This window comes from Leptodactylus fuscus, chromosome 7 (assembly GCF_031893055.1).
Source record: "Leptodactylus fuscus isolate aLepFus1 chromosome 7, aLepFus1.hap2, whole genome shotgun sequence".
Classification (NCBI taxonomy): domain Eukaryota; kingdom Metazoa; phylum Chordata; class Amphibia; order Anura; family Leptodactylidae; genus Leptodactylus; species Leptodactylus fuscus.
The window spans coordinates 19,351,455-19,378,684 of NC_134271.1; the positions used below are offsets into that span (position 1 = coordinate 19,351,455).

General features: G+C 43.5%; 1 protein-coding gene across 2 annotated transcripts in view; it reads left to right on the forward strand.

The window, feature by feature from the left end:
* NELL1 (neural EGFL like 1) overlaps positions 1 to 27,230 on the forward strand; it is a 455,411-nt gene that overhangs the window by 117,180 nt on the left and 311,001 nt on the right. For both annotated transcript variants that reach the window (XM_075281293.1, XM_075281294.1), the window contains exons 5-7: positions 14,749 to 14,845; positions 24,231 to 24,303; positions 26,569 to 26,651. In XM_075281293.1, the coding sequence (XP_075137394.1) occupies positions 14,749 to 14,845; positions 24,231 to 24,303; positions 26,569 to 26,651 (253 nt within the window). The remainder of the gene's footprint in view (positions 1 to 14,748; positions 14,846 to 24,230; positions 24,304 to 26,568; positions 26,652 to 27,230) is intronic.

Sequence of the window (27,230 nt, forward strand, 5' to 3'; positions counted from 1 at the left end):
ACTGGCCATAGGACCTTCTTGTGCTTGATGCACAATTGCCAGATGCCAACTTTTTATAGTCAGTGGAGTCACAGGTCCAAAAATATATGTATACAGGTCAACACGTTCTTATATCTGCTTAGGATACACATTATACATCATTTGTAACCCGCACTAATAGTTTTCACCACTAGATGTCACTATAGAGTATTGCACCACAGAGCTCTGAATGAGTGTTTTTCCTACAGCACACCATATGGTGATGTATGGTATTGCAGTCAAATTAATATATGATATGATATATCTTTAATAGCCATTGAGGTGCAGAATACGTTCATGTGGTTTTTGTGAACTCCTGCCTCTCTCGTCCCTTTTTGTCTGTGTATGTGTCATTCTCTGCAGTTTTGCAATTCAATTCATGAATCAGTAAGATCAGGATGAACATATAGATAACTAGGCATAATATATTGGAAAATTTGCTATAAACTTCCTCTCCCATGTAGTGTTCACTGGAGGCAGAATAGACTTGCTATATAGAGTCTTAATAGATGGAATCCCCTCCTCCCCCACCTTCGGACCCCTCCTCTATTACCTTAGAACACCCCAATACGTCATGCCAGAAGAGGTAGGCCCTTTAATCCAGGACAACACCTTTAAGACATATGCTTATGTAAGAGCTGCAGAGCTGTGTGTAATTCCAGAATGAACGTGAAATCTCATTTACTTTCTTATTCATTGGTCTTTAATTATTAATAAGTAAAATTGTTTCATTTCTTCAGGCACCTGTGTCCGGCTGCAGAAAGAGCTGCTTCATTTACATGGCAGGGAAAGATTTCACGCTTCATCTGAAAACATAAATTAAAACAAATTGTGACTAAAATATCATGGGGTGTAGAAATAAGGGTCAGAGTCAGGCCCCAAGGAGAGCAGCGGCAGCACATTACAGAAATCTTAACTGAAACAACCAGCGTCAGGCAGCTGCTGCTAAAGCAAATCCAGTCATAGATGGACATAATGGGAACAAGGCTCTGTGGACAGTTCTGGGCACCAGCGTTCATGCCAACCAAGCGTGGACCATCACTAGATGGCTAGGAAGTGACAGGCTGAGGTTGCTCATTGAAGAAAATGCAGTTTTTTTATGTTGCAAAGGAAATGTTTTTACTGACAATCCTTTTCTTCCCTGTACGTGGCCCCCTTTTAGCTGCACACGGCCCCCTTTAAGCTGCTAACGGTTGTGTATAGCCTCCTCTTGGATATAAATGGCTCCCTTTTAGATTTTCCTCCTGTTTCTTGGGTTTTCTTGGCCTCCTCTTAGGTTTTCATGGCCGCTTCTTAAGATTTTCCTACTCATAGGTACACATGACTCCTCATAGAGTTATCCTGCCCTTATTTTGGGTTATACACAGTCGCCTCTTAGGTGCACAAGGCTCCTCTTAGGTGCACATGGCTCCTCTTAGGTGCACATGGCTCCTTTGTTGGGTGTACAAATAAAGCACCATCTTAGGAGCACACAGTACTTCTTAGGTGTAGCTGCTCCTTTCTTGGGTGTACATAGCTCGCTCTTAGGTATACCCACTCCTGTTGTGTGTTCACCTGGCCGCCTCTTTGGGGCACATGCCCACCTGGTAGGTGTATACGGACCTTCTTGGGTGTACACAATTCTCTTTTAGGTTCACCTACTCTTTTCTTGGGTGTGTACAGCCCACTTCTTAGATTTGTTCACTCCTTTGTTGGGTGTGTCTGGCCCCCCTCTTAGGTGTGTTCGCTCCTTCCTTGAGTGTGTATGGCCCCCTCTTAGGTGAGTTTGCTCCTTACTTGGGTGTATGGCCTCCTTCGTAGGTGTGACCGCTCCTTTCTTGAGTGTGTACGGCCCCCTCTTAGGTGAATTTGCTCCTTACTTGGGTATACGGCCCTCTCTTAGGTGTGTTCGCTCTTTCCTTGGGTGTGTACAGCCCCATCTTACGTGTGTTCGCTCTTTCCTTGGGTGTGTACGGCCCCCTCTTAGGTGTGTTCGCTCCTTTCTTGGGTGTATACGGCCCCCTCTTACGTGTGTTCGCTCTTTCCTTGGGTGTGTACGGCCCCCTCTTAGGTGTGTTCCCTCCTTCCTTGGGCGTGTACGGCCCCCTCTTAGGTGTGTTCGCTCCTTTCTTGGGTGTATACGGCCCCCTCTTAGGTGTGTTCGCTCTTTCCTTGGGTGTGTACGGCCCCCTCTTAGGTGTGTTTGCTCCTTCCTTGGATGTGTACGGCCCCCTCTTAGGTGTGACCGCTCCTTCCTTGGGTGTGTATGGCCCGTCTTTGCTCTGTTCGCTCCTTTCTTCGAGGTACATAGCCCCATTCCATGCGCACCTCAGTGATTTCCTACACACCTTTGCCTCAATGTTGGTTTTGCTTCCCGCTGCCATGACATGTTGATTTGTAGATGACTTTGTTCTTGTTGGAATCCAACAGAGATGGGAATCAAAGCTTATGATGAATCCAATTAAATCCACAAACTACTATAATCTGTGGCGTGGGCAAGGACGGTACATGAACTCCCCCCGCACTCACTACTCCGCTCTTCATGTTATTCTGGGACCCAGAAACATTCACTGTGACATTTGGCTGGGAATAGAGAATATGAGCTCCAACCTGTGGCTCTCCAGCTGTTCCATAACTACAAGTCCCAGCAGCAGCTGGAGGACAGGTGTAGAGGGATTAGCTATGAAGGCTGACCACAAAACACAAGGCGTCCTCCTCCTGGATTGAGAAGTCACAGATCTAAGGAGCTGAAACAACTAGCCAATGTTTCAGAACCTATGGCCCTCTGGCTATTCCAAAACTACAACTCCCAGCATGTCCCCAGTGCTTGCCAATATTATAAAGTGATGTCAAACCTGTAGCTGCCCAACCTTTGTATATATCACTCAGAGTACAAAAAGTTTCCTCTAACATGGGGGCAAGCAACCTTCAGCTCTCCAGCTGTTGCAAAACTACAACTCCCAGCATGCATACTTGCTGTGCTGTTCTTGGAATTCCCATGGAAGTGAATGGAGCATGATGGGAGTTGTAGTTTCACAGTAGCTGGAGATCCGAAGGTTCCCTACCCCTGCTCTAAGACAATGGCGAGAAGCTGCTCATATTCTGTAGAGTGAACGCAAATCACGCGTATGACCTGTGACCTATGATACTGACTTTTTACCTGGTATATCTCAGCCTATCGTGTGATACTGTCTGCTGAGCCGCCATATCCAATCTGTCATGTGTGATACTATCTGCTAAACTGATATATCTAATCCTCTCATGTGTGATACAGTCCAATCCTGATTTGTAATATTATGTGCTAAGGTGTGTATCTAATCTGTCATGTGTGATACTGTCTGCTGAGCGGTGTATCTTATCCTCATGTGTGATACTGTCTGCTCAGCAGTGTATCTAATCCTCTCATGTGTGATACTGTCTGCTGAGCGGTGTACCTAATCCTCTCATGCATGATACTGTCTGCTGAACTTTTGTATCTAATCTTATCTTGTGTGATACTGTCTCCCTAAGTGCATAGCTGTTGTATCTAAGCCAGTCATGTGTGATACTGTCTGCTACGCTGTGTATCCAATTCTTTCATGTGCGATATTGTAGTCAGAACCGGTGTATTTAAATCTACCATGCGACGCAGTCTCCTGACTGTGTATCTCAGCCTGTCTGTAACGTGTGTATCTAAGCCTGTATCTAATCCTATCGTGCGATATATTCTTAAAGAACATTATGGCCCCGCAGAGTTTATTTAGCTCATAAGCGTCTTTAAGCCTGTATCTTAATTCTCTGCTTTCCTTTAAATACGAGTTTTAATTTCGCCGCTGGGCCGCAACAAATAATTTATGCAAATTATTCTCACTTTTTTGAGATTAACATAAAGCACAAGATGCCTGTTGCACTTAAAAGAGCAGCAGCGCTCGCAGGGTTAATACTTCTTACGGGCCGCGCTTTGTACCTTGCGTCTGTGGAGTGGCGGCTTTTAATTAACTAATCAATTTTTTTTTCCTTATCCTCGAGAGCTGAAATCCTTAAAGGGCCCAGGACGCGTCTGAACGTGAAGTGCGACTGATAAAACCCTCGCGTTTTTTTTTTTTTTTTTTTTTTTTCACGTTTGATAATAAAATTTACAGCAAATGAATTTTTTTTTCTTCTTATCACGACTCGGATGCTAAATCCCAACATCCGAGCTGGAGGCTTCAATAATTGAACTTGCTGAGCGCAGCGTTCTCCGCTCTTTAATATTCCGGTGCGCCCGCTCTTTGCCAAATCCCATTTTTCAGATTAAAACACAAACTTTTTTCTTTTTTTTTTCTCTTTTTACATAAAGAAGTTGGAGCGACCGTGATGGCGGCGACCGGCGACGAGTTGTGGAACCGAGTCCTGCAGCAAATGCTGGAGCTGTTATCTAAATTGGGTTTTCATTCGGAGCGGCAGACGGCGGAGATAACGGGAACGTCTCTAAATTTACACAAGGAAAATTGGTTTTCTTTTGAGGAGCGGAAACATAGAACATAAATGAATTATTAGGCACAGAATCACTTTGATCTTAACCCTTGCTGGGAATGGACAGTTGCGTGGCAGGTCGGTAGACATTCGGGCTCTTTTGACGGTCCATTGTGGGTGATATTTAAAGGGATTCTACCATAACACTTTTTTTTTCTGGTTGACACGTAGGAATAGCCTTAAGAAAAGCTATTCTTCTCCTACCTTTAGAGGTCTTCTCCGTGCCGCTGTTCCGTAGAAATCCTGGTATTTGCCGGTAAGCAAATGAGTTCTCTCGCAGCACTGGGGGTGGGCCCCAATGCTCAAACAGCACTGGGGGTGTCTGCAATGCTGCGAGAGAACTCTCCAGCGTCGCCTCCATCTTCTTCAGGAACGTCCTCTTCACGAATCTTCTTCCGGCGCAGGCGGAGAAACTTGTAGGCCACGGGCAGAGACAACTGCGCATGCCCGCGGCCACAAGAAAAATGGTTGCTTACACAGTAAGTAAGCAATCGTTTTTTTGTGGCCGCGGGCATGCGCAGTCGGCTTGGCCCGAGACCTACAATTTTCACCGCCTGTGCTGAAAAAAGACGTGTGAAGAAGTCATTCCTGAAGAAGATTGAGGCGACGCTGGAGAGTTCTGTCGCAGCATTGGGGATACCACCAGTGTTGTTTGAGCGCTGGGGCCCGCTCCCAGTGCTGCGAGAGAATTCATTTGCATACCGGCGAAAACAAGATTATATACCGAACGGCGGGGCAGAGAAGACATCTAAAGGTAGGAGATGAATAGCCTTTCTTAAGACTATTCCTACGGGTCAACCAGTCCCTATTACTTTCGATACAGACCCCCTATCTCCAACTGAAATCCAGGGCTCTCTATCAGTATGCCTTTGGCGTATGGGAGGAAACCCACACAAACACGAGGAGAACATACAAACTCCTTGCAGATGTTGTCCTTGGCAGGATTCGAACCCAGGGCTCCAGCGCTGTAGTGCTAACCACATAGCCACCATGCTGCCAGGGTTCCCAATTCTTGAACTCCTTATTGACTGTGCCGGGAATGGCCAACAAAAATATTAGTGGATCTCCAGTGTGGCCCATACCTTAATACAATGGTCCATCCTAAGGCACCCAAATTGAAAGGGTGCGATGGTGGCCTCCCGGAATAATTGTATCTGCTACCAAAGGAATCTCGATCCCACACTGCTTGTAGGGATCCAAGCTGTATTTTGTGCTCGAAAATTGGTTTGATGACACAATTGTGTGCCGACAAAATGAATTGTGTTATCACAAAATCCATTGTAGACAATATATAAGTGAAGAAGTTTTGTACAAATGTAGCAATGCTGAGTTTGTCTTTTGGCAAATGTGATACATTATAACTTCTTTCAATTGTATCATTTGGTAACTTTTCTACGTTTTTACATCTTTTACAACTTAGTTTGCATTTTCTTTCTCAGCAGCCAAACTCACCGCATTTCATGATACGCAAATGACCAAGTGCGATAAAATCTCATCGCCAAATCAGCTCTGCTACATCTCCATTGTGAAACTCCGATCACAAGCCTAGTAAATCCTTGTGCATGGTTAAAGGCTATCCCCACCCTGAAGAAGGCGAGATGTCCTCTAAAGCAGTCTGTAGCTTATGATCCTGATACTATCACTGCAGTGCAGAGGATTTCAGGAGAGTTGTTTGGTAGAGCTCAGATTATTTTTCTTGGTCTGAAGTAATCATGAATTCAGGATTTGTGTTGCGCTTTGTTCCCGGTAGCTTCTCCGCCACCTTCATCGCCGGCCTCCCAGAGGGCTCCTGCTCGGATTTGTTTTATATGTAGATGGGTTTTGTGCGCCGCTCGTGCTGCGAGCTCGGTTGGGATATGAGTTTCTGTGACTTTTCAATTTCTCTTTCTTCGACATTCTCAGTGATGCTTGCAGGCACTTGCTTAAGATCTCAGCGAAGTGATTATGGCTTCAATCCGCCGTGATTGTCTTGTCTGTAGCCCCACCATATAGGACCTCACTGACTGCGGCTGTGTATCTGCTGGCCGTGGGGAGGGGGCCTGCAGTCACACCTAGCACCCTAGGGGCCCCTTCTTCTTTTTATATAGCTCCTGTTCCGTCTACAACAATATTCCATAAATACCCTTTATTCCTGAAGAAAAATCAGCTTTACACTGTTCATTACTTATTCATCTATACTCCAATCACATCCAAAGCTGCATTCAGAGTTTTCTATGCTGCCACCTGCTGTACAGAGATGTAAGGTATATACCAGACACTACACCAGGGGTCAGCAAGGACATTACCTCATACCCTCTAGTACAAGACTGTATGGCAGGGGTCCTCAAGCTACAATCTGTGGCCCGTGCACCATCACTTGGATCGCTCACTAATGGGGAATCCGATTCCCTGATAGTTAGCGGATTGCTGCTTTCAGTTCAGGCTGCGGCCTAAACTGACTGCAGAGAGTGACCTCTGCACCTGATGATGTCATCACTCTTGCAGTCTGAAGGAGGAGGACGCGCGGTGGCGGCTCTTCATGGGTAAGTATGGTAGTGTGTGTGTTGTATTTAGGAGCATATAATACAGTGTGTGTGGGGGGGTACTGAGGAGTATATAATACAGTGGGGGGGGTACTGAGGAGTATATAATACAGTGGGGGGGTACTGAGGAGTATATAATACAGTGGAGGGGTACTGAGTAGTATATAATACAGTGGGGGGTACTGAGGAGTATATTATACAGTGGGGGGGTACTGAGGAGTCTCTAATACAGTGGGGGGTACTGAGGAGTATATTATACAGTGGGGGGGGTACTGAGGAGTCTCTAATACAGTGGGGGGTACTGAGAAGTATATAATGCAGGGGGGGGGGGTACTTAAGAGCATATAATACGGTGGGGGGTACTGAGGAACATATAATACAGTGGGGGGTACTGAGGAGCATATAATACAGTGTGTGGGGGGGTACTGAGGAGTATATAATACAGTGTGTGGGGGGTACTGAGGAGTATATAATACAGTGGGAGGCTTTGAGGAGCAGACTGTGTGGGGGCGTACTGATGAGCATATAATATTGTGTGGAGGTGTACTGAGGAGCATATAATACTGTGTGTGTGGCGGGGCGTCCTGTGGAGCGTATAATACTGTGAGGGGAGCTACGGTGGAGCATATAATCTTACATTTTTTTTTAAACTATATTTCGGCCCTCCAGTGGTTTAAGGGATAGTGAACTGGCCCCCTGTTTGAAAAGTTTAAGGATCCCTGCTGTATGGCATCATCATTCTAGATCGCAATGATTGATAATTAAAAGCAGTCAGCAAAGTTCTAAATGCAGCTCTGGTGGTGACTGGAGTATAGGGCATGATGTCATGTGGCATCAGTTCGGGAAATGTTGGTACTCTCTTTCAAGGTGATGATGCATTGTTATTGTTATTTGACGAGGATCCAGTAGGGGGCGCTGCCTCAGCTACTGGCATATTGGTTGGGTGGTCTGTTGGGGGCCCCGCTAACACACCCTCCACCTCAGTGTAGTCCAAGTCGTGATAAATATGTCTCTCCTAAATGGATCCCTCACCTTGCTTTGATGTGGACCATGTCTAATACAGTCACAGGACGTCACATGGACACAGGGGGTGACCCTAAACCTCCTGGTATCCCATAAATTCTAGGAAACCTGTATCTCTATTAAGTTCTTTGGGTGAGAGTCTAATTTATGGGGTTGTCTTCATTTTGATAATACCTCATGAAACCCTCCCCCACTGACTACAGAAAGTTGTTGTCGGGGATCTCGGTAATGGAGGATCAAGGGGTAGCCATCTTGTCTGAGCTATGAACACATAGATTTGCTTTATAGCAGGCATCTGGACATAAAGAAATGTCAGCAAATGTCTCATTCACTTCTATGGGAGAGTTTGCTGTGCTGCGAGAGGGAGGAGGGAGGAGGAGCCGTTCTGATCAACGCTTGTGGATCCCGAATTATCGGCCTCCCGTTTTATAATAGAGATGTTACTTGCCGTTGTACCCCCACCCTCTAATAATAATAAAGTCACTGTTGACCCGCTCGTCCAGGGTACACAGGACAAGCCGAAAATTGACCAACAGTGACAGACTATGATGACTCATTCCTGCTGATGGTCTCCAGGAAATTTTTGAGCAGTGTAAAGTGGACGACCCAGCCCAGGTCATTTCCGTTACCTCCTCCAGGGCCATAGGGATCGTTTTATAGGATTTCTTTGTAATATTTTATTTTTTCCAGCCTTGCAGACTGAAGATTGACAGGTCTGGTCTTCGGTAGCATCCGTAATGAAACTTTTATATAAGTCGGATAAATAAATAAAATGAGAATAGAGCCGCACCGGAACCTCTCTACTCGAGTTATCTGCGCGCAGCTCCTACGTGTGGCAGATGGTGCACTGCTTGAAAATGAGGAGAGGGAGCAAATCTGACTTTGTTTTCAGTCTCGCATGGAATGGTAAATTTCTCGGGAGGGAAGGTTGTCCTTTGTTTGGGTAAATTAAGATTCTGGAAATGGAGACAAGGTATGTCTGATAGTCGACTTGCCGTGCGCTCATGAAATAATCAGCCGTATCTCCCTCCGCATCGGAAAGGAGAAGGTTCTAGACACCGGATGTCTCGCCGATATTATTAGCAAATGTCACAAAAACTCAAGATCTCAAGGAAATAACTTTGTAAATAGAGTTTGTCGGTTTTTAAATTAAGATATAAAATAATAAAGTGCAAAAAAAATCTAAAAAAAAAAAAAAATTTCTCCAATGACTTGAATTTTTTTTTCTTTGCATATTCTCTGTCAACTTTTTGACATTTATATGACCTTGAATGAGCCCTTAGAAAATGATGGATTTCTTCCAAAAACTGCACCAGGCATTCTCAGGTTCTACACACTTGGAGGTCTTGCCAATGTTCTTAGCAAAAACTCCAGCACTTCTTAATAAAATAAGTTTTCGCAATAGTTTTGCCTTTTTTTAAATTGAAGATATAAAATAATCGAAGAAGTAAGAAGCAAATTTTAAAATATCTAAAGGAAAAAAAAAATCACAAATGAATAGGGGACAAAATTTAGAAATTTTCGACTCCAGTTTTTGACCTCATGCCCCTAAATGAGGTCTTAGGGCAGGTTCACACCTGCACCCAGTCTCCGCTTTCAACTTGAATGGGTTTGCAAAGTGACCTCCCGTGAGCATCTTCTGGTCTCTGCAGCAAAACCGATTTTTAGCAAAAAATTTTTTTTAACCAGATACAAAGTCCTGCTTGTCCGACTTTGTGTGTAGTTAAAAAAAAAACAAAAACACAGACTGGCACAAGACGCTCACAGGCGGTCACTTTGCAAACCCATTCAAGTGAATACGTTTCAAAATTGTCCGCCGAGCTTCCGTCTCCTGTCCAGTTTCTCTCGACAGAAGACGGAAACCCGAAAGCGGAGACTGGGCGCAGGTATGAAACTGCCCTTACAAAAACAAGGATACTTTCTTCCAAAAAGAGTACCACAGGTTGGGTGAGAAATTTTGAGTTGAGTTGCAGTACCAGATACAATCCACGGACAGGGGTGGCGCTGTTTTTGATACAAGACCTAATGTATACGACAGTCTTCTGATCAGTATTTGTACGCCAAACCAGGAGTGAGTACAGACCATGGACAAGGTACAAGTCATAAAGCTATAGTAATCCCTGGTATGTCCTAGTTTTGGCTTAAAAAGAGGAACATATTAACTATAATACTGTCCTGTGAATGAGACCTTAAAAATAAGGGTTGCTTTTGTCTCAAAAATAGCGCCACCCATGTCTGTGGGTGGTATTTGGTGTTTCTACTTAGCTTTGTTTAAGTGAATGTGGCTGGGATGCAATATCACATCCCACCTGTGCAGAAGTGTGGTGCTGTTTTTGGAAGAAAGCAGCCATCTTTTTCTAATCCTGGACAAGGCTGGGTTTGTCATTTAGTAATAGCTTTCCGTAAGATCAGGGGAGGGGGGAGCCTTCCGAAAAGAGCTTGCCTAAATTAGCCCCCCTCTTCATACGTGGTAAATCTCACCCTCTAGTCTTCTGTATCGGGTGATCTGCCGCCTCTAGTAGCGATTGAATGGTGTCAAGGGTTAATGTAACTTAGTAATCTTTGCAGCGCTCGCCCTGCCCCGCAGCACACCGAGGCCTGTTAACTAAGCAGAATAAATCCAAATTCAATATTTCTCTGTTTCCTTCGGCTTTGATGTTTGTGTATTATGGATCGAGAGGTGAAATTTCCCGGAAATTATTGACCCATATGGGTGAAAATGATGACATTGCAGGATCTTCAGTTTTGCTTTGATGCATATTATGAATAACTGTGATTTTTTTTTTTTTGCTCCGATTATGAAAGACGAATAAAGTTTGAAACTCGAAATATACCTTCTAGCGAAGTTTCCTTGCATAGGAGACGAGGAGGCAGCCATTTTGTCAGGGGAGCGAGACCTTATACTTTACTTGCCTGCTTTCGAAAACTTACGATAAAGACGAACTATAAGAAAATCCGTGTTGCCCATAGTAAGCAATCACAACGCGGCTTTCATTTTATACACTGCCCTTGAAAAGTGAAAGCTGCCCTTTAATGGGTTGCTATGGCAATGTAGACAATTTGCCTAAATCTCCCTCTGTAAGTTTTGGAAACATTCCCCACCCCTTAAAATATAGACCACACCCTTAAATACCCCCAATATAGTATTCTTCAACACAACAATGGTAGCCTCGGCCTTCCACATACTAGCAAACTTTTGTGCTTAGTCCCGGGAGCCGAACTGTGCAAAGATTTTTAATGACCACGCCCCCTTAAGTGAAGCCACACCCCCTCAAGTGAAGATACGCCCTCTTTCATTACGTTTCACACCCCATTTTCTGCCGTGGGCATGACATGCGCTAGTCACACCCCTTTTTTTTGTAACGTGGCCGCCACATACAACTAGATTTATTAAAACAATCTAAAAGCAAAACTGCGTTGCGATTGGTTGCACACATAAATTGGTTTACTCTTCTGATACTCCCATAATTCACCCCTTCCTGCGGCCGTCCTCCTGGACGTTTCCGGAGAGTTGACAAGTATGGCGCCCCCAGACTAATGGTGGCCACCGTACAATATGTATCAACTTCTCCTTGGTTGAAACTGGGACATTTTACATTTTGCCCCTGGGTCCGCCCACACCCTGCACGGAAACCCGCCCCTTTTCACAACAAGTCACATTTTCTGGCATTTACTGAAAATTTGGAACAATCCTGGCAAATACAGGACTGTTAGCAAATGTGCAGTACCCCACTATAGTGCCAACTAGTATACCACCCAAACTAGTGACGACTACTGTATCCCTCAAATTAGTGACTACCGCATTACCCCCCCTTCTGTCTTACCTAGGGCAGCCATGATGTCATAGGTGGTTTGGTGGTGGCAACACGGATACAAATTGGTTTGATTTGCCATCAATGAACCACCAATGCCTCCTGGGTAATGAATTTAGAAAAGTCTGGATGTCTTCTAATGTGGGGGAAGGTATTGGAGGAGTTGGGGGGAGTTGGGGGAATAAAATGCAAATCTAGTCCATAACCTAACTCAATTGTCATGTCAGCATACCCCTGACAGATCCCAGATGGAAAACAGCAGAATTCTGAATGCAGCTCTGGATGTGACTAGAGTATAAAATATGGACGTCTTCGTATTATGTGAATAAAACATAAAGATTACTGTACATTGTGTTCAAGTGTGGAACAAAAACAGTGAATTTTAGGATATGGAAGCGACCAGAAGAACAAAAATAGCCATGAATAAAACTTTATTACGACTTCTGGGAAGTGACTCTCGCGACTTCACCAACACTTAAGGCTCGGTACATCACACACAGATCGCATTCACAAAACTGTTCCCCAGACATTTTAATCTACCGTACTCAGCTGTGCCGTGGCCTGGAGACGGCAGACATGTCACCCTCCCTGTCAGCTTTATCACTTCCCCTTCTTGGGGCTGAAGGCACCGGCTGAATAAAATATGGAGATGACTGGGAGCTGACATGTCAGCAGTGACACATATCTGTCAGGATCCAGCTCTCCGCATCTGCCACAGTCATATTGTATCTGGTTCAAAGGGTGTCAGACTTGGAAGGGAAAAAATTCTTTGCAAATCACTGAAAAGTGCAAAAGGAGCAAATGCAGTAACATGAATGGTGCAGTAACTGTGAATGTCACCCCATCAGGTCTATGGATGGTGTCCAAATTTTGTATTCTATGTGTCCTGCACTTATCCTCAGCCTGTGTTAAGTAATGTACTTTATATACAGCCAAAAGGATAGGCGAAAGAAGGTGTAACTATAGTGACTAAGACCAAAAGTTGTGACCAAAACCAATTAGTCACACATATGACAAAGCTACTGCCCAATTATACTGTAATACTGATTATCACTTCTATAATACTGCCCTTATATAAGAATATAATTACTGTAATACTGCCCCCTATGTACAAGAATATAACTACTATAATACTGCTCCTATATGCAAGAATATAACTACTATAATACTACTTATATGTTTAGGAATATTACTACTAGAATACTGCTCCTATGTACAGGAATATAACTACTATAATACTACCTACTATATACAAGAATATAACTACTATAATACTGCCCCTATGTACAAGAAATTAACTACTATAATACTGCTCCTATGTACAAGACTATAACTACTATAATACTACCTACTATATACAATAATATAACTACTATAATACTGCTCCTATGTACAAGAATATAACTACTATAATACTGCCTCCTATGTACAAGAATATAACTACTATAATACTGCCCCCTATGTACAAGAATATAACTACTATAATACTGCCTCCTATGTACAAGAATATAACTACTATAATACTGCTCGTATGTACAAGAATATAACTAGTAGTTATATTCTTGTACATAGGAGCAGTATTATAGTAGTTATATTCTTGTACATAGGGGGCAGTATTATAGTAGTTATTAACTACTATAATACTGCCCCCTATGTACAAGAATATAACTACTATAATACTGCTCCTATGTACAAGAATATAACTACTATAATACTGCTCCTATGTACAAGACTATAACTACTATAATACTACCTACTATATACAAGAATATAACTACTATAATACTGCTCCTATGTACAAGAATATAACTACTATAATACTGCTCCCTATGTACAAGAATATAACTACTATAATACTTCCCCCTATGTACAAGAATATAATTACTATAATACTGCCCCCTATCTACAAGAATATAACTACTATAATACTACTCCTATGTACAAGAATATAACTACTATAATACTTCCCCCTATGTACAAGAATATAATTACTATAATACTGCCCCCTATCTACAAGAATATAACTACTATAATACTACTCCTATGTACAAGAATATAACTACTATAATACTGCCCCCTATGTACAAGAATATAACTACTATAATACTGCTCCTATGTACAAGAATATAACTACTATAATACTGCTCCCTATGTACAAGAATATTGAGGTGTCCGCACGAATCATGCGGAGAGAAAAGTACTTCAAGCAGCAGGTCTCTGCACGTTTCCTGCAGACAGGACGTGGAAAACACACGGACCCCATTACAGTCTATGGGGTCCGTGTGGTTTTTCAGCTGCACGCTTTTTAATGCGTTCAGTATTCCCTTCCCCAAGCGGACTCCCCAAACAGAATACCGAACACAGATGTGAACCAGACCTATGGTGACCAAATGTGAAAAAGATCAAGGGGTATGGATAATTTTGCAAGCCGCTGTATATATATATTTTAAGGTGTTCATGCAGTGCTGGTGATTCTGCTCGAGGGGCCGAGATTTAGTGGATGTAGATATAAGATTGTTGTGTTTTTGTTTTTTATCCTCTTTAATCCTTTTGTGATGCTGGAATTTAATTAATGCCGTACTCTGTGATTTTGTTCCGCTCCATGTGTCAGGTTTCCCACCATTAATAGAAATGTAAAGAGAGCGGAAATCTCAACATTTCATTGTTTTAGTTACAAAAAAATCCAACCTGGTAAGAGCAGATTAATGAAATGTGTGTTTGGTGCCGCGATAAGCGCGTTCTCACCGCGAAGTTCTAACCAGCAGCACAGATGGCTTTATTATAAGGTAGAACATCTCAGTCAACAGCAATGGGTTCCTACATGTGGCGCTCGCTTGGCTAACCTTTTTCGATAAACAAAATATGTTTAAAATTTTCCTTAATTTTTTTTTGTTTTGTAGGATTTATGAGCGAGTGATTGATCCTCCGGAGAGCAACCTGTCCCCGGGAAGCAGTTTATGGCTTGGACAACGAAATCGGAAACATGGATTCTTTAAGGTAAGGCTTGTTAAGGGTTTTTTCACTACAATTTTAGCAAAATGTCCCCCAATACAATAAAGAGTTGCTCAAGTAGTCAGGCCTTGTCGTTTTCTGGTCAAATGTTGATCATCATCGTCAACCTCTGCCAATATAATAGGAATTCCAGAGTTTGTGGGTGGTCTTCAGGTCCTTCAAAGAGGTTCCTGACTTTAGGGATTGTCTCCTTACATGTGGTTGATGTCCTTTTCTTCTTCAATTTTTTGAAACATGGATTAATAGTTGATGGTATTTCTTTTGGTGGGACCACCATCTAATAGTCTGGCACCGTTATATTCTCCCCTCGGTATTAGCTTGTGTTTGAGGACACTGGGTTGAATAGCTCTTGTCCAACAATTATCTAAGGTTGGCCATACACAAGCACTGGTTCGGTTGATGGCCATCTCTACTTCTCAAAGGCCTGACCACTGGGACCTCAACCAATCACGAGATCGCGAGTTCCTGGTGTGATGGAGCATCAGTCAATTTACTCCTTCAGCCCTATAAGACTTATTGGTCAGTCACGCATGTGTACCACACTTCTATTCGCATGGAGGCCCTACAAACCCCTGTTCGTGTGACTGGAGGAGGTCCTGGTGATTAGATACTCATTCCCTATAGCTTTCAGGTGGATGGCCACCACTATAAAACTTCAGGCTGGAAGTCTCTGCTTCAGGTTTCTTGTAGACCTAGATTTTGGTAGGTAATCCCACCATCTATGAATCCTCAAGGATCTAAATTTTACAGGGAAAGCCCAAGTGTCCTCCATTATTTCCTCATCTTCTGATTTTTATCCTTTTTGATCCTTGAATTACTTCAAAGATCAGGACCACAATTTGGTAACCACTTATCTCCATCTTAGCATCGAAGTCTTTCAGCATGTCGATAGAAACATTGACTTCTTGACACTCAATCGTCTATCCATGACTGTCCTAAAGTATCATTCCTCGACGTTTCCTCTAAGACTTCCTTCTATTGTCTAAGACTCTGTCTCCAATTGTTCATTTCGTCAGGTTAACAAGGATAGAGGAGACTTCGGAGTCCGTCCTATTCATTACGCTCCATATAAAATCATTTTCAAAAATAAGGCTCTCCGCCCGCCCCTACCGAAGCAGCGAGGCGAGATCTAAAGAGTCCTTCACATCAAAAACATTATTCATTTGAGAAAATTGCCCATGTGACGGTAATATTCCTGGTGAAATTGTCATGAATTTCCATAATCAACATGGTCGACTACTCACTCAATTTCCCTCGTAATGTATTCAGTACATAAACGATTACTCCGCCACCAGTTAGAGAAGAAGAAAATTCCGACCAAGCGGAGACGATGTGAAATGGAGTCATCTTTGATGAGACAGCCCGAATGGCAGAGCTCAGGAGCACGCCAGTTATTTTTAAATACATAAGAAAGTCGTCTTTGCAGCCCGTCCGCTTGATGCATCAGCCCCCCGTCGCCTTTCGTCTCTGCCCGTCATGTCTGCTAAAACGAATGAGTTATCGGGACAGAACGAAATTGATGATATATTTTATAGACTGCATCTGTTATTTTATCTCGTCTGCTTTCGTAGTCCACAGATGGCGAGCATATGTCAATCGTCACAAAGTATCAAACAAATCGCCTTGTTTCCCCCCTCCCCCATACACTTAAATCTTTTATTTTATGCCTGGCGCAGTCGGGTATGGTTACTGAACTCCACAAATGAATATGTGGACTCATTAGTAGGTTGGAAGCAGCTGGATACTCACCGATACTCCGCCGCTGATCGAGAAAAATGTGACTTAATGGGAATAAAAAGCAAGTATGAAGAATAAACGATTCAGACATCTGGTCCATCCAGTGCACAGCCTCTGTATATAGTGTACAGTGTATGTCCAGGTAGAAGTGAAAGCTGCATGGTGTACGGGGCGCTGGGGTCTTAGATTACACAAACACAGACTCTATCTCCCATAAATATCACTTCTACTTGTTTACATCTCTCCATATCTGATATTGTGATAATTTTTCTATTTTGGAATATCTATCTATCTATCTATCTATCTATCTATCTCGTATCTCTCTATCTATCTATCTATCTATCTATCTATCTATCTATCTATCTATCTCCTATCTATCTATCTATCTATCTATCTATCTATCTATCTATCTATCTATCTTGTATCTCTCTATCTATCTATCTATCTATCTATCTATCTATCTATCTATCTATCTATCTCTCCTATCTATCATCTATCTATCTATCTATCTATCTATCTATCTTGTATCTCTCTATCTATCTATCTATCTATCTATCTATCTATCTATCTATCTATCTATCTCCTATCTATCTATCTATCTATCTATCTATCTATCTATCTATCTCTGGCTAGGTTCACATCTGCATCAGAGTTGTGAGCCTGATGCAGAATCCACCAAAAAATCGGCATAGAGAAAAGCCCTGCACAGAGGACTTTTCTATTCCTTTAGTATAAAAAAAAGCTGTAAACCCAAGAATCCCCATTATAGTCTTCGGGGTCTGTGGATGTCCGTGGGTAGCTGCTGTTTTTGTGGATGGGCTCTCTGTCATTCAGGTCCCCCAGTGGACTCGAATGACGGAGAGCTCAGGGTCATTGGATTTATTGTGACTATGTTCTATAAATATTCATAAGAATATGGATGTTATATACATGGGTGTGAAGCTATCTATCTATCTATCTATCTATCTATCTATCTATCTATCTATCTATCTATCTATCTATCTATCTTTCTATCCATTCCCTATGAATCTATCCTGTCTAGATAGACAGGACCTACCTACCTCCAGCCTGTATTCTGTGACTTTCTTCTAATTCCCCATACCCATCTGGCACTGAACCAGTTCATAAACCATCCGCCCCCCCCAGCGAGGTATTTACATCCCCAGCAGGACCTCTCTGTGTATTTTAAGACAATTTGTTTTAGTGTTTCTGCACCAGGCAGGAGGTTTCTATTTTCCATAGAATAATCAGGAATCAGACACAATGTGGGCTCAGTCACAGCAATGGAAGAAATCCCTTTGTATTACAGGCATAAATTTCCTATCTCCTAAAAGACGGGACAATTTCTTGGGCCCCAATGAACGCTCTTTCTCCACATCACAGTAGAAGGAGCCGATTTGTTTTTGTTTATATTTTTTGCTTTCTTCCGTCATTTTTAGTTTACCTTATCTTTTTCATAAAAGGAGGCGGAATGTGTGCACGGAAAGTCTGGAGGTTTCAGTATGAGATGAAATATTTTCTGCGGCTTTGTTCTACAGCAGCTTTTTGCCAAACAGCTGAGCAAACCCCCCACGTAATGTCTCAGGGTAGATGGAATCAAAACGTGCATTAAGGCAGCCGCCGATACCCTGCCGCGTCCCCATTACCTACAGCTCTACATCCGCCTTCTGATCTGCGCATATTGAAAAGCAAAGCTCTTTTTTTTTTTTACATTTACTACAAGAATATTTTAGTATTTTGAGTTATGATAAGATAATAATAATAAAAATAATATAATAAAAAATCTGTAACAATTCTATCACATGTATCCGCAATCCCTCAAAACTGATCCAGAATGGAAAATGTCTCCAGATTCCTTTCCAATGAAACCAGTAGGAGAACTTTCCCTGTGGAGATGAAAGTGGCCATCATATGACAGACGTTCTTGAAGCAGCTGCCTTTTGGGTTTGTAGCTTTGCTTAAAGGAATGTATCCCTAGCATGTCAACCCAGTCCAGCAGATAGATAGGTTAGTGTCACCAGAACCCAACATGTCAACCCAGTCCAGCAGATAGATAGGTTAGGGTCACCTGAATTGAGCCATATTTTCCCCTTGTGAATTGTTTCCTCAGTTACTGAAATATCATTGTTTTTGCCAATTGCCCCTTATCTCTTTAGAGGGAAACCTTTCTTGTTGCTCTAAATAACTTATCTGCAGAATGACAAAAACGCTGATCTCTCACCATCAGAGGTAGCCATTCACAAGACGAAAACGGGTTAGGGTCCCTAACCTATCTATCTGCAGGGCTGAAGTGATATGCTGGGACTAGTGACACTAACCTATCAATCTGCAGGGCTGGGGTGATATGCTGGTTCTGGTGACACTAACCTATCTGCAGGGCTGGAGTGATATGCTGGGACTGGTGACACTAACCCAGGGATAGGGAACCTTTGGCTCTCCAGCTGCTGTGAAACTACAACTCCCATCATGCTCAATTCACTTCCATGGGAGTTCCAAGAACAGCAGAGTAAGTATGCATGCTGGGAGTTGTAGTTTTACAACAGCTGGAGAGCCGTACGTTCCCTACCCCTGCACTAACCTATCTATCTGCAGGGCTGGAGTGATATGCTGGTTGTGGTGGTATTAACCTACCTATCTGTGGGTCTGAGGTGGTAGCTTAGTATCACCAGAACCCAACATATCACCCCAGCCCTGCAGATAGATAGGTTAGTGTCACCAGACCCAGCATATCACCCCAGTCCTGCAGATAGATAGGTTAGTGTCACCAGACCCAGCATATCACCCCAGCCCTGCAGATAGATAGGTTAGTGTCACCAGACCCAGCATATCACCCCAGCCCTGCAGATAGATAGGTTAGAGTCACAGGAACCCATTATAGGTTAGAGTCACCATTACCAGGATATCACCCCAGCACTGTGGATAAATAGATTAGGCTCACAAGAACCCTTCATATCTGCAGGGCTGGGGGAAATATGGTGGTCCCAGTAACCCTAACTCTTCTATCTAGAGGCCTGTGGTGATCTACCTGGTTCTAGTGACAAAATCCCTTTAATTGGTTCCAGTTCAATTCCAGTTAAAAACTGCTGAAGAGTAGAGTCCCCATGCTTAGATTTATATACATGTTTGCAAGAAATCTCTCCCTTTGTTTGCACGTCCATAATCCTGTTCTGTCTGGACTGATACTATATAATAATAGCGGCTGTTACTTAGTAGGCGTTGAAGACAATGTCATAAATCTCTTTGATGGAACGGCTCTATCGTTACGGTAACTAATTACTTATAAAGTAATAGAATCTCCTGCCGTGATGACTTACAGGTTAATGCCAACAATTACATAAATCAAAGTACTTAAATAGATAATATGAAATGTACGAGTAAACTCCTGCTCCGAAGAAGAAGAAATAAGGCACTGAGGAAGCTGAGAAATGAGCAGTAATACTGGCGGGAAGGTCTGTACATTAGAGGAGAAATCAGACGATATGCTGACCTCAGCTGTAAAGCAGGGAAGCCGGGAATGCTTTAGAGAGGGAGAGAATTCTAGAGGAAAGGTGCAGCACGAGAGAAGCTGCTGACCACTGTGGCCTCCATTAATCTTCCATGTTTCCAAATCTCCCCAAATTGCACATGGCAAATGTGGCCTTTGAAATAGAAAGAGGTTGTCTTTGTATCTGCACTTCCGGATGTGTTTGTATGTCCTGTGAATATGTTTTAAGTTAAGTGTATTGTGTTTGTAGCTCTCCGTATTGTAAATTCCCTGTTAGTTTCCCCATTATTTTATCCCTACACTTGGTACAGCTCTGGCCTAGCACAGCCATTGGGCAGGGTCTGGGAGATTTGGGTCTCTAGTTGGACCGTTACTGTCTCAGTTTTACGTGCGGGAGTTTGAGTAGTTGGCAGCGGAGCCATTGCTTGCCAGCACTGTACACTGAGGCCTAGTGTTTCCTATCCAACCCCTGAGGAGGAAGAATTGAAGCCCAAGGCTTTTCCAAAGACAGCCCTGAGACAGGGAGACAAATTGTCTAACCTTTGAGCATTGTACCAGGAGTAGCGGATCCTGTGACAGAAAGTGTTATCCTGGCACCTTCTACAACAGGGGTAGGGAACGTACGGCTCTCCAGCTGTTGCAAAACTACAACTCCCAGCATGCATACTGGCTCTGCTGTTCTGGGAACTCCCATGGAAGTGAAAGGAGCATGCTGGGAGTTGTAGTTTCACAGCAGCTGGAGAGCCAAAGGTTCCCTACCCCTGTTCTACAAGGTAACCAGACCCCTGCCAGGACCACCTTGGAGTACAGCCTCCAGTATCTGCTGCTGGAGGAAGCTGAGGAGTGGAGTATGGCACTCGAGCCTAAACATCACTGGTCATCCCTTCAAGACAAAGGCTGGGGGAGATGAATATTGGGAGACTACAACTCCCATTTGGAAGCCGCTTGTTTCACTGTTCAATTGCTGAAATAAAGTTAAACCTGTTTCACTGCACCATTGCCTTACCATCAGGGCGCTTTTGAATATCGTCACACCAGCTCAGAGTAGAAAGGTCCCCTCTCCAACTGGAAGTGCCCTGGGGGAATTACTACCCTTACCCTCAGGTAGTACTGCAGGCCCAACTCATCGGTGTCTGGCCTAGCGCAGCTTTCAATGTGTATTCTGCTCCTGAATAATAAAAGCTGAGCTTGTGTATACGGGCATTCACTCCCATTGTTTTTATAACAGTCATGCTACGGTGGCTATAAAAGCAGCTGTCAAAGGATTGTGTGTAATCCTCATTACAAGACTACGGGCAGCGTTCCCCTTTAATATGACGGCCACATATCCCGCCAGCCGGCATAGCTTGTAAAATCACTAATGAAGCTGGAACGGGGCATAAATAATCCCGCCTTCCAGCAGTTTCCGCAGTTTTATTTCATGGCGCTTTCCTTATCAATATTTGATTCCCAAATAAATGGATGGAGCTTGTGTTAATTATTTTCTCATGTTGCCGAGAATGAATACATTGCAGCGGAGCGCGCCTCCATTACCAAAGCTCCCAGTCATGTGGCATGTACATATTTTATTTACACATCTGTTTGCCTTGCATTTCTGAAAATGAGTTTCTTGCTCTCATTATACAGCGGCGGGGCGTGAGGAATTCTGCAACCTGCTCGCTTAATGAAACGGTTAACACTCAGTGCTGCAGGCATCAGCACCTTCCCAGATTACACAATGAATGCTGAGGCCTGAACCTTGTCTGTAGAGAGGATTTCTAATGTATATGAAATATATTGCATCGGTCTACTTTGCATTTCAGTTCTTTGCTATTTTCAAGCACGTGGACATGTCATGGCCGATGTCCTGGGCTCTGACGCTCAGTAACTAAAGATGAGCAGAGCAGATTGAAACGAGATTGTTACAAATTTTTGCAAAAATTTAGGTTTTGACCAAATCCCATACTCTCGGTGTTCACCTATTATACCCAGAGTATAATAGGTAGAGGCCCAGGGGAGGGGTGGACACCAGAAATACTGATACTCAGCATCCCTCACCTCTCCTGAGCTCCCTTGAAGCCTATGGCCCTCCACTGGACTCCTCTTCGGTCATCTTCTGGCCTCCTGAGTGACATTACAGACCCCAGGGTCATCGTTGAGGCCTGTAATTGGGCCTCAGTGGTAAGTGTGGTGTCATGAAGCTTGTGTTATAGCACCATGATGTCAACATGCACCATGTGACCAGTGAGACCCAATTGCAGGCCCCACCAGTCATCCAGTACCCATGATGTCACCAAGAAGGCCAGAACATTAATAAAGAGGACTCCCAATGGAGGATCCGATGCTACAAGGGATCCCAGGAGAGGTGACGAAAGGTGAATATCAGTCTGTTATTTTTCCACACTTCCCTCAAACCAATGCTTATTATACTATAGGGCATGACCAGACCCCAGAATATAATAGAAGGACTTTATAGTCCAAAATGAAACAGGCGGACGAACCTTGTGAAATTAATCTCATGAGGCTCACACTTAACATGCCATCTGCATCACGTTGGCGACACTTGACTGTTTCCGTTTATTAATATTAATGGGAGATCTTAAAAATGTGATAAGTATAATTGACTTCCAATTAAAGGGGTTATATATTAATGCCCTCTCCTTGTTCCACCAATATGTGATCGATGGTGATCTGACACCCAGGACCCTCACCGATCAACTCAATGCCACGTTCAGAGTCCTACGTTTTATAAAGACTGTGCTTAGTGTTGTAGCTCAGCCGCATTCACTTAATTTGGACTGATCTGCTGCTGTACCATGTGACGCATAAGCCTGATGACATGAGCACCGTGACCTCTTTGTATATTTAGGATATTTTGTTGGACCCTCACAGATAACCTGCAATAAAACTTGAACATCCATATCTCAGTGATCCAAATTAGATTGTGAGCTCTTGGGGACAGCCTGATGTGAACAATGCCCATCTCTGTACAGCTTTGCAGAATATGTTGGTGCTATATAAGTAAGCTGGCCTCTGTTACATATATTCTGCATATGATATGTGGATCCATTAGTATTAGATCAGATATCCCCGTCTTCTCTTCTCTCGCTCTTTATATTCTCCTGGTTCCCAGTTCTCATTCTCGGTAATTTTGCTTTCTAATATTTTCGGCTACAGGTTTTAATAACGTGACTATTGATTTTTCCAGGAAATGACTTATTATCTTCCAGCCTGAATCATAATTGTTATAGTTTATTGGTGTATTCTACAGTCATGTGATTCATGTTACCTGCACTGATACATTGTAACACACGGTCAGGATAGGAGAGAGATTTGTGCTGCTGATCTTTGTATGCTAGGGTCACATTTATGTCACAGTTTCCATTGTTCTGGTCCATCAGAGGATTAGATGAATGGACAAACGGGTCACTAAAATAGTGAACACCTATGGAGCGTAACCTACCCCATTGACTATAAAGGGGTCCGCCGAGTATCTGTTATTTTCATCTGAAAGTGTTAGATGGAAAAGATGGACTCGTAGTACGCCGATTTTACAATTTTACGCTACGATGGCGTCAGGTGGTCAGGATCAGAAAGGCGGTCAGGATCAGCAACCTTTGAAACTACAATTCCCAGCATGCTCCATTCATTTCTGTGGGAGTACCAATTATACGTGCAGGGAGTTGCAGTTGTAAAAACCGCTGGAGTGCCAAAGGTTGCCTTCCCCGGTTACTCTCGGTTTTGTACAATTGTAGCAAACCATCACCTGTGCGTATTGTTGAGGTCTATACAGGTTTTCATCATCTGGATATAAACCTGAATGTTCCCGTTCCCTGTCAGCAAGCAGAGATCTTGAAAACTGTGTAATACAAAGTATAATTCAGAGGAAACCCTGTAATATCCAGTCCTGATTCTATCACATGTGTATAATGTCAGTGTCCTCCATGGCTTAGATCATGTGCCAGTTTTGGCATCATATACGGTATTTAGCAAGGACATTGATTTGGTACGTTTGCCCGTTTTGCCACCCGTTTTGCTGGCTCTGTGTGTTATGTGACCTACAAACTTCTCCGCTTCCAAAATCCTGTTCTGAAGGCAGCTGAGCGATTGATCCGCATTACATGTAAGTTTTGTCATTGACCGCAAATTCTCTGCCTCTTTTCCCCCCAGGGAGTGATTCAGGACGTGAAACTCATCTTCATGCCGAGCGGATACCTAACACAGTGTCCAAACCTCAATCGCAGTAAGTGGAAGCTGTTCTTAGCAGACATTATAATGCTGCGGCATCAATCCCGAATATCTCGTAATCTGGCACCTGTCTGGTCCTGTCACTGTGCAGATGCAGCAGAGCGGAGTTTCCCTCCATGGGGCAGATGTACACCAAAAAATGGCGTGCCTGCCTGGACCCCAGTGCATAATATGTATCGGGGGACCCCAAATACCATCTGATGTCTTACATTATAGAGACCTTTGTACCCCCTGAGACTCTAGGGCCTGGTAGTAATTTGCCCGCCTATAGCTATGCCCCTGCCTACCTTGCATTTCATTTATTGAGTGCTTCCTAAACCTTTCGCACCTTGCTTATTAAGGTAAACGGCAATGGGTGTGGTTTGATAGAAAAGGGGTGTGGCTTAAACAATGTGTCCCAAAATTGTATTAGTAAATCTACTCAAAAGGGTTTCTTGTTTCTGACCCGTTTCATAGCTATGGGCAAACATTGCAGCATTTGTTGCAACATACTAGATGTGACCTTCTTATACTGTAGGGTCTCTTTAGATCCCAGAGTATAATAAGTGAAGGCCTTCACAATGTGGGCTGCTCCTTTGCATGTGTCTTCTGGACTGTTCTGGCCTCTTGGGTGACTTCAGTGGCCCCAGACGATTGCTAAGGCGTGTGATTGGGCCTCAGGGGTCCTGTGGGGTACCTTGGCATTGTATTGCTTTGTTGCAAGTGTCCTGATCTTAAAGGTGCCTCACATGATTGTGGAAGTCCAATCACAGACCACAGCAGTCCCCCGGGGGCCGCGGACTTCATCCAAGAAGCCAGGAACAGACACCACACCCAGGAGAGGTGAGGAATAGGGTTGAGCCGATCTTGACTTTTCAGGATCGATTTTGAAATCCGATTTCCGATCATTTTTCATTCAAACCCGATCTCGATCCCAATTCTGATCCCAATGTAAGTCAATGGGATTTTTTTTACTAATCGGAGATCAGACTTTAAAAACAATCCTATTCACTATAGAGCATGAAATCTAACAATTGAACGCTTTAATTGTTAGAATCCATGCTGTGTAGTGATTTTTGTTAATCACTAAGTAGCCAGAGGATTTTTTATTAATCCTCTGGCTACTTAGTCCCCCTGGTGTCCACTTACCTGCAGAGATGGCTGGTCCGATGCCCGGTTTTCTCGTTCTTCTTTGCCTCGCTGCCCCCTGCCTCCCAGGTTAGGAGAGTGTGGGCGGGTTAGGAGAGTGTGGGCGGGTACTGGGAGGGGAGATGTCACGTCTCCCTGCCCTGTACCCGCCCACACTCTCCTAAGCCACAAGCCCCGCCTTCTTCCTAGCTCTTTAACACTAACCTGGGAGGCGGGGGCAGCGAGGCGAAGAAGACCGAGAACACCGGGCACCGGACCAGCCATCTCTGCAGGTAAGTAGCTACTAGAGATGTTAGCTAGTGTCCCATTAGAATGAATGGACGCGGCCGGCACGCAAGGGGTTAAGGCTGTGTGCCGCCTGCTTCCATTCATTCCTATGGAACCGCAGCGAGCCTTCACACTGAGTATACACTCCGCTCAGAATAACATTGTTAGCTTTTCCCACAATGCTTGGCCAGTAGCAAAGCATTGTGGGAAATAATCACCAATCTCGATCCCACCTAAAAAGATCATGTTCGGAATTCCGATTGCGAAATTTTCTTGTTCGCCGATTGGAATCCGATCTTTTCCGAACCCTACTGAGGAAAAGTAAGCACCAGTTTATTGTGGCTCTGCTTATTATACCCTGGGGTCTGAAGAGACTCCAGAGTATAAGAAGAATTCATAGCTGACGAGTGAACCCCAAAAAATTTCAGGTTCAGCCAAGCCCCAAAGTTCAAGGAAATTTCTAATGAACCAGACTCCTTTCCAATCTGTTCGCTCATCTCTAGTAACCAGTGAAGTAACAATTTCAGCTCTGCTACATCTGTATGTAACACACAGGCTTCTCGATACGCGGCTTGCTACAAGGCGATAAATTGTATTATCTCAGGCATGATGGTGAAGATGCATAGAGTGTCGCTTGTCTGTGGTGGCGTCACAATGTATCACCCTGGCCCTGAGCGTCTCCCTGATTGATGCTCAGATACGTTTGTTTCCTTGAGAAGTCGATGATATTGTGCACTTGTCCCTCATTGATGGAGATGTTGTTATTAGCGCGACGCCACTTAATATCCTCATTTACATGTAAATGTCTCCGCTGTCTGTATAATACGAGCTTCTCACGCGCTTTCTCTCGTCTTGTTTTATGGAGCTTGCCCGACCTGCAGCGATTTCCTGAGTCTTGTACAAGGCATCATGGATTTACAGGAGCTGCTGGCGAAGCTGACAGCTAAGGTAAGAAAGTGTGTGGTGTATGGAGAAAATGGGAGGAGCAAATGAGAAGGCGGGGTCATGACAACTTCTAATTTCCAGGAGCAGCACATGCCTGATATAGGCTGAGGCTCCACATTGCCAAAGTCAGGAGAGGATTGACCAGGTGGTAGAAGTATAACAACTTGCTATATCTTTTCCATTCCTTTTGTAGACACTCCTTGATTTGGCTAAAAAAAAAAAAAACACAGCAAAATCTGCAATAAAAGTTGTGTTTCCGCAACGTGGGGCCTCAGGCTTAGATGGAAAATGGAAGTATAGATCAGGACTATGTAGCAAAACCTCAAGCTGCTGTATCTAATGCTATCCTGCATTTGTCTGCCGTGTCTGTGTATCTAATCCTGCTGTCCTCAGAGCCGCTGTATCTAATACTATCTTGCGTCTGCTGAGTCTGTATATCTAAGCCTGTTATTTGTGATACAATCTGTTTAGCTGCTGTATCTAATTCTATCCTATGTGCTAATGTTCATGCATGTAAGCTCACTATACTATGTATCTAATCTTATCATGTGTGATACTGTCCGCTCAGCCACTGTGTCTAAT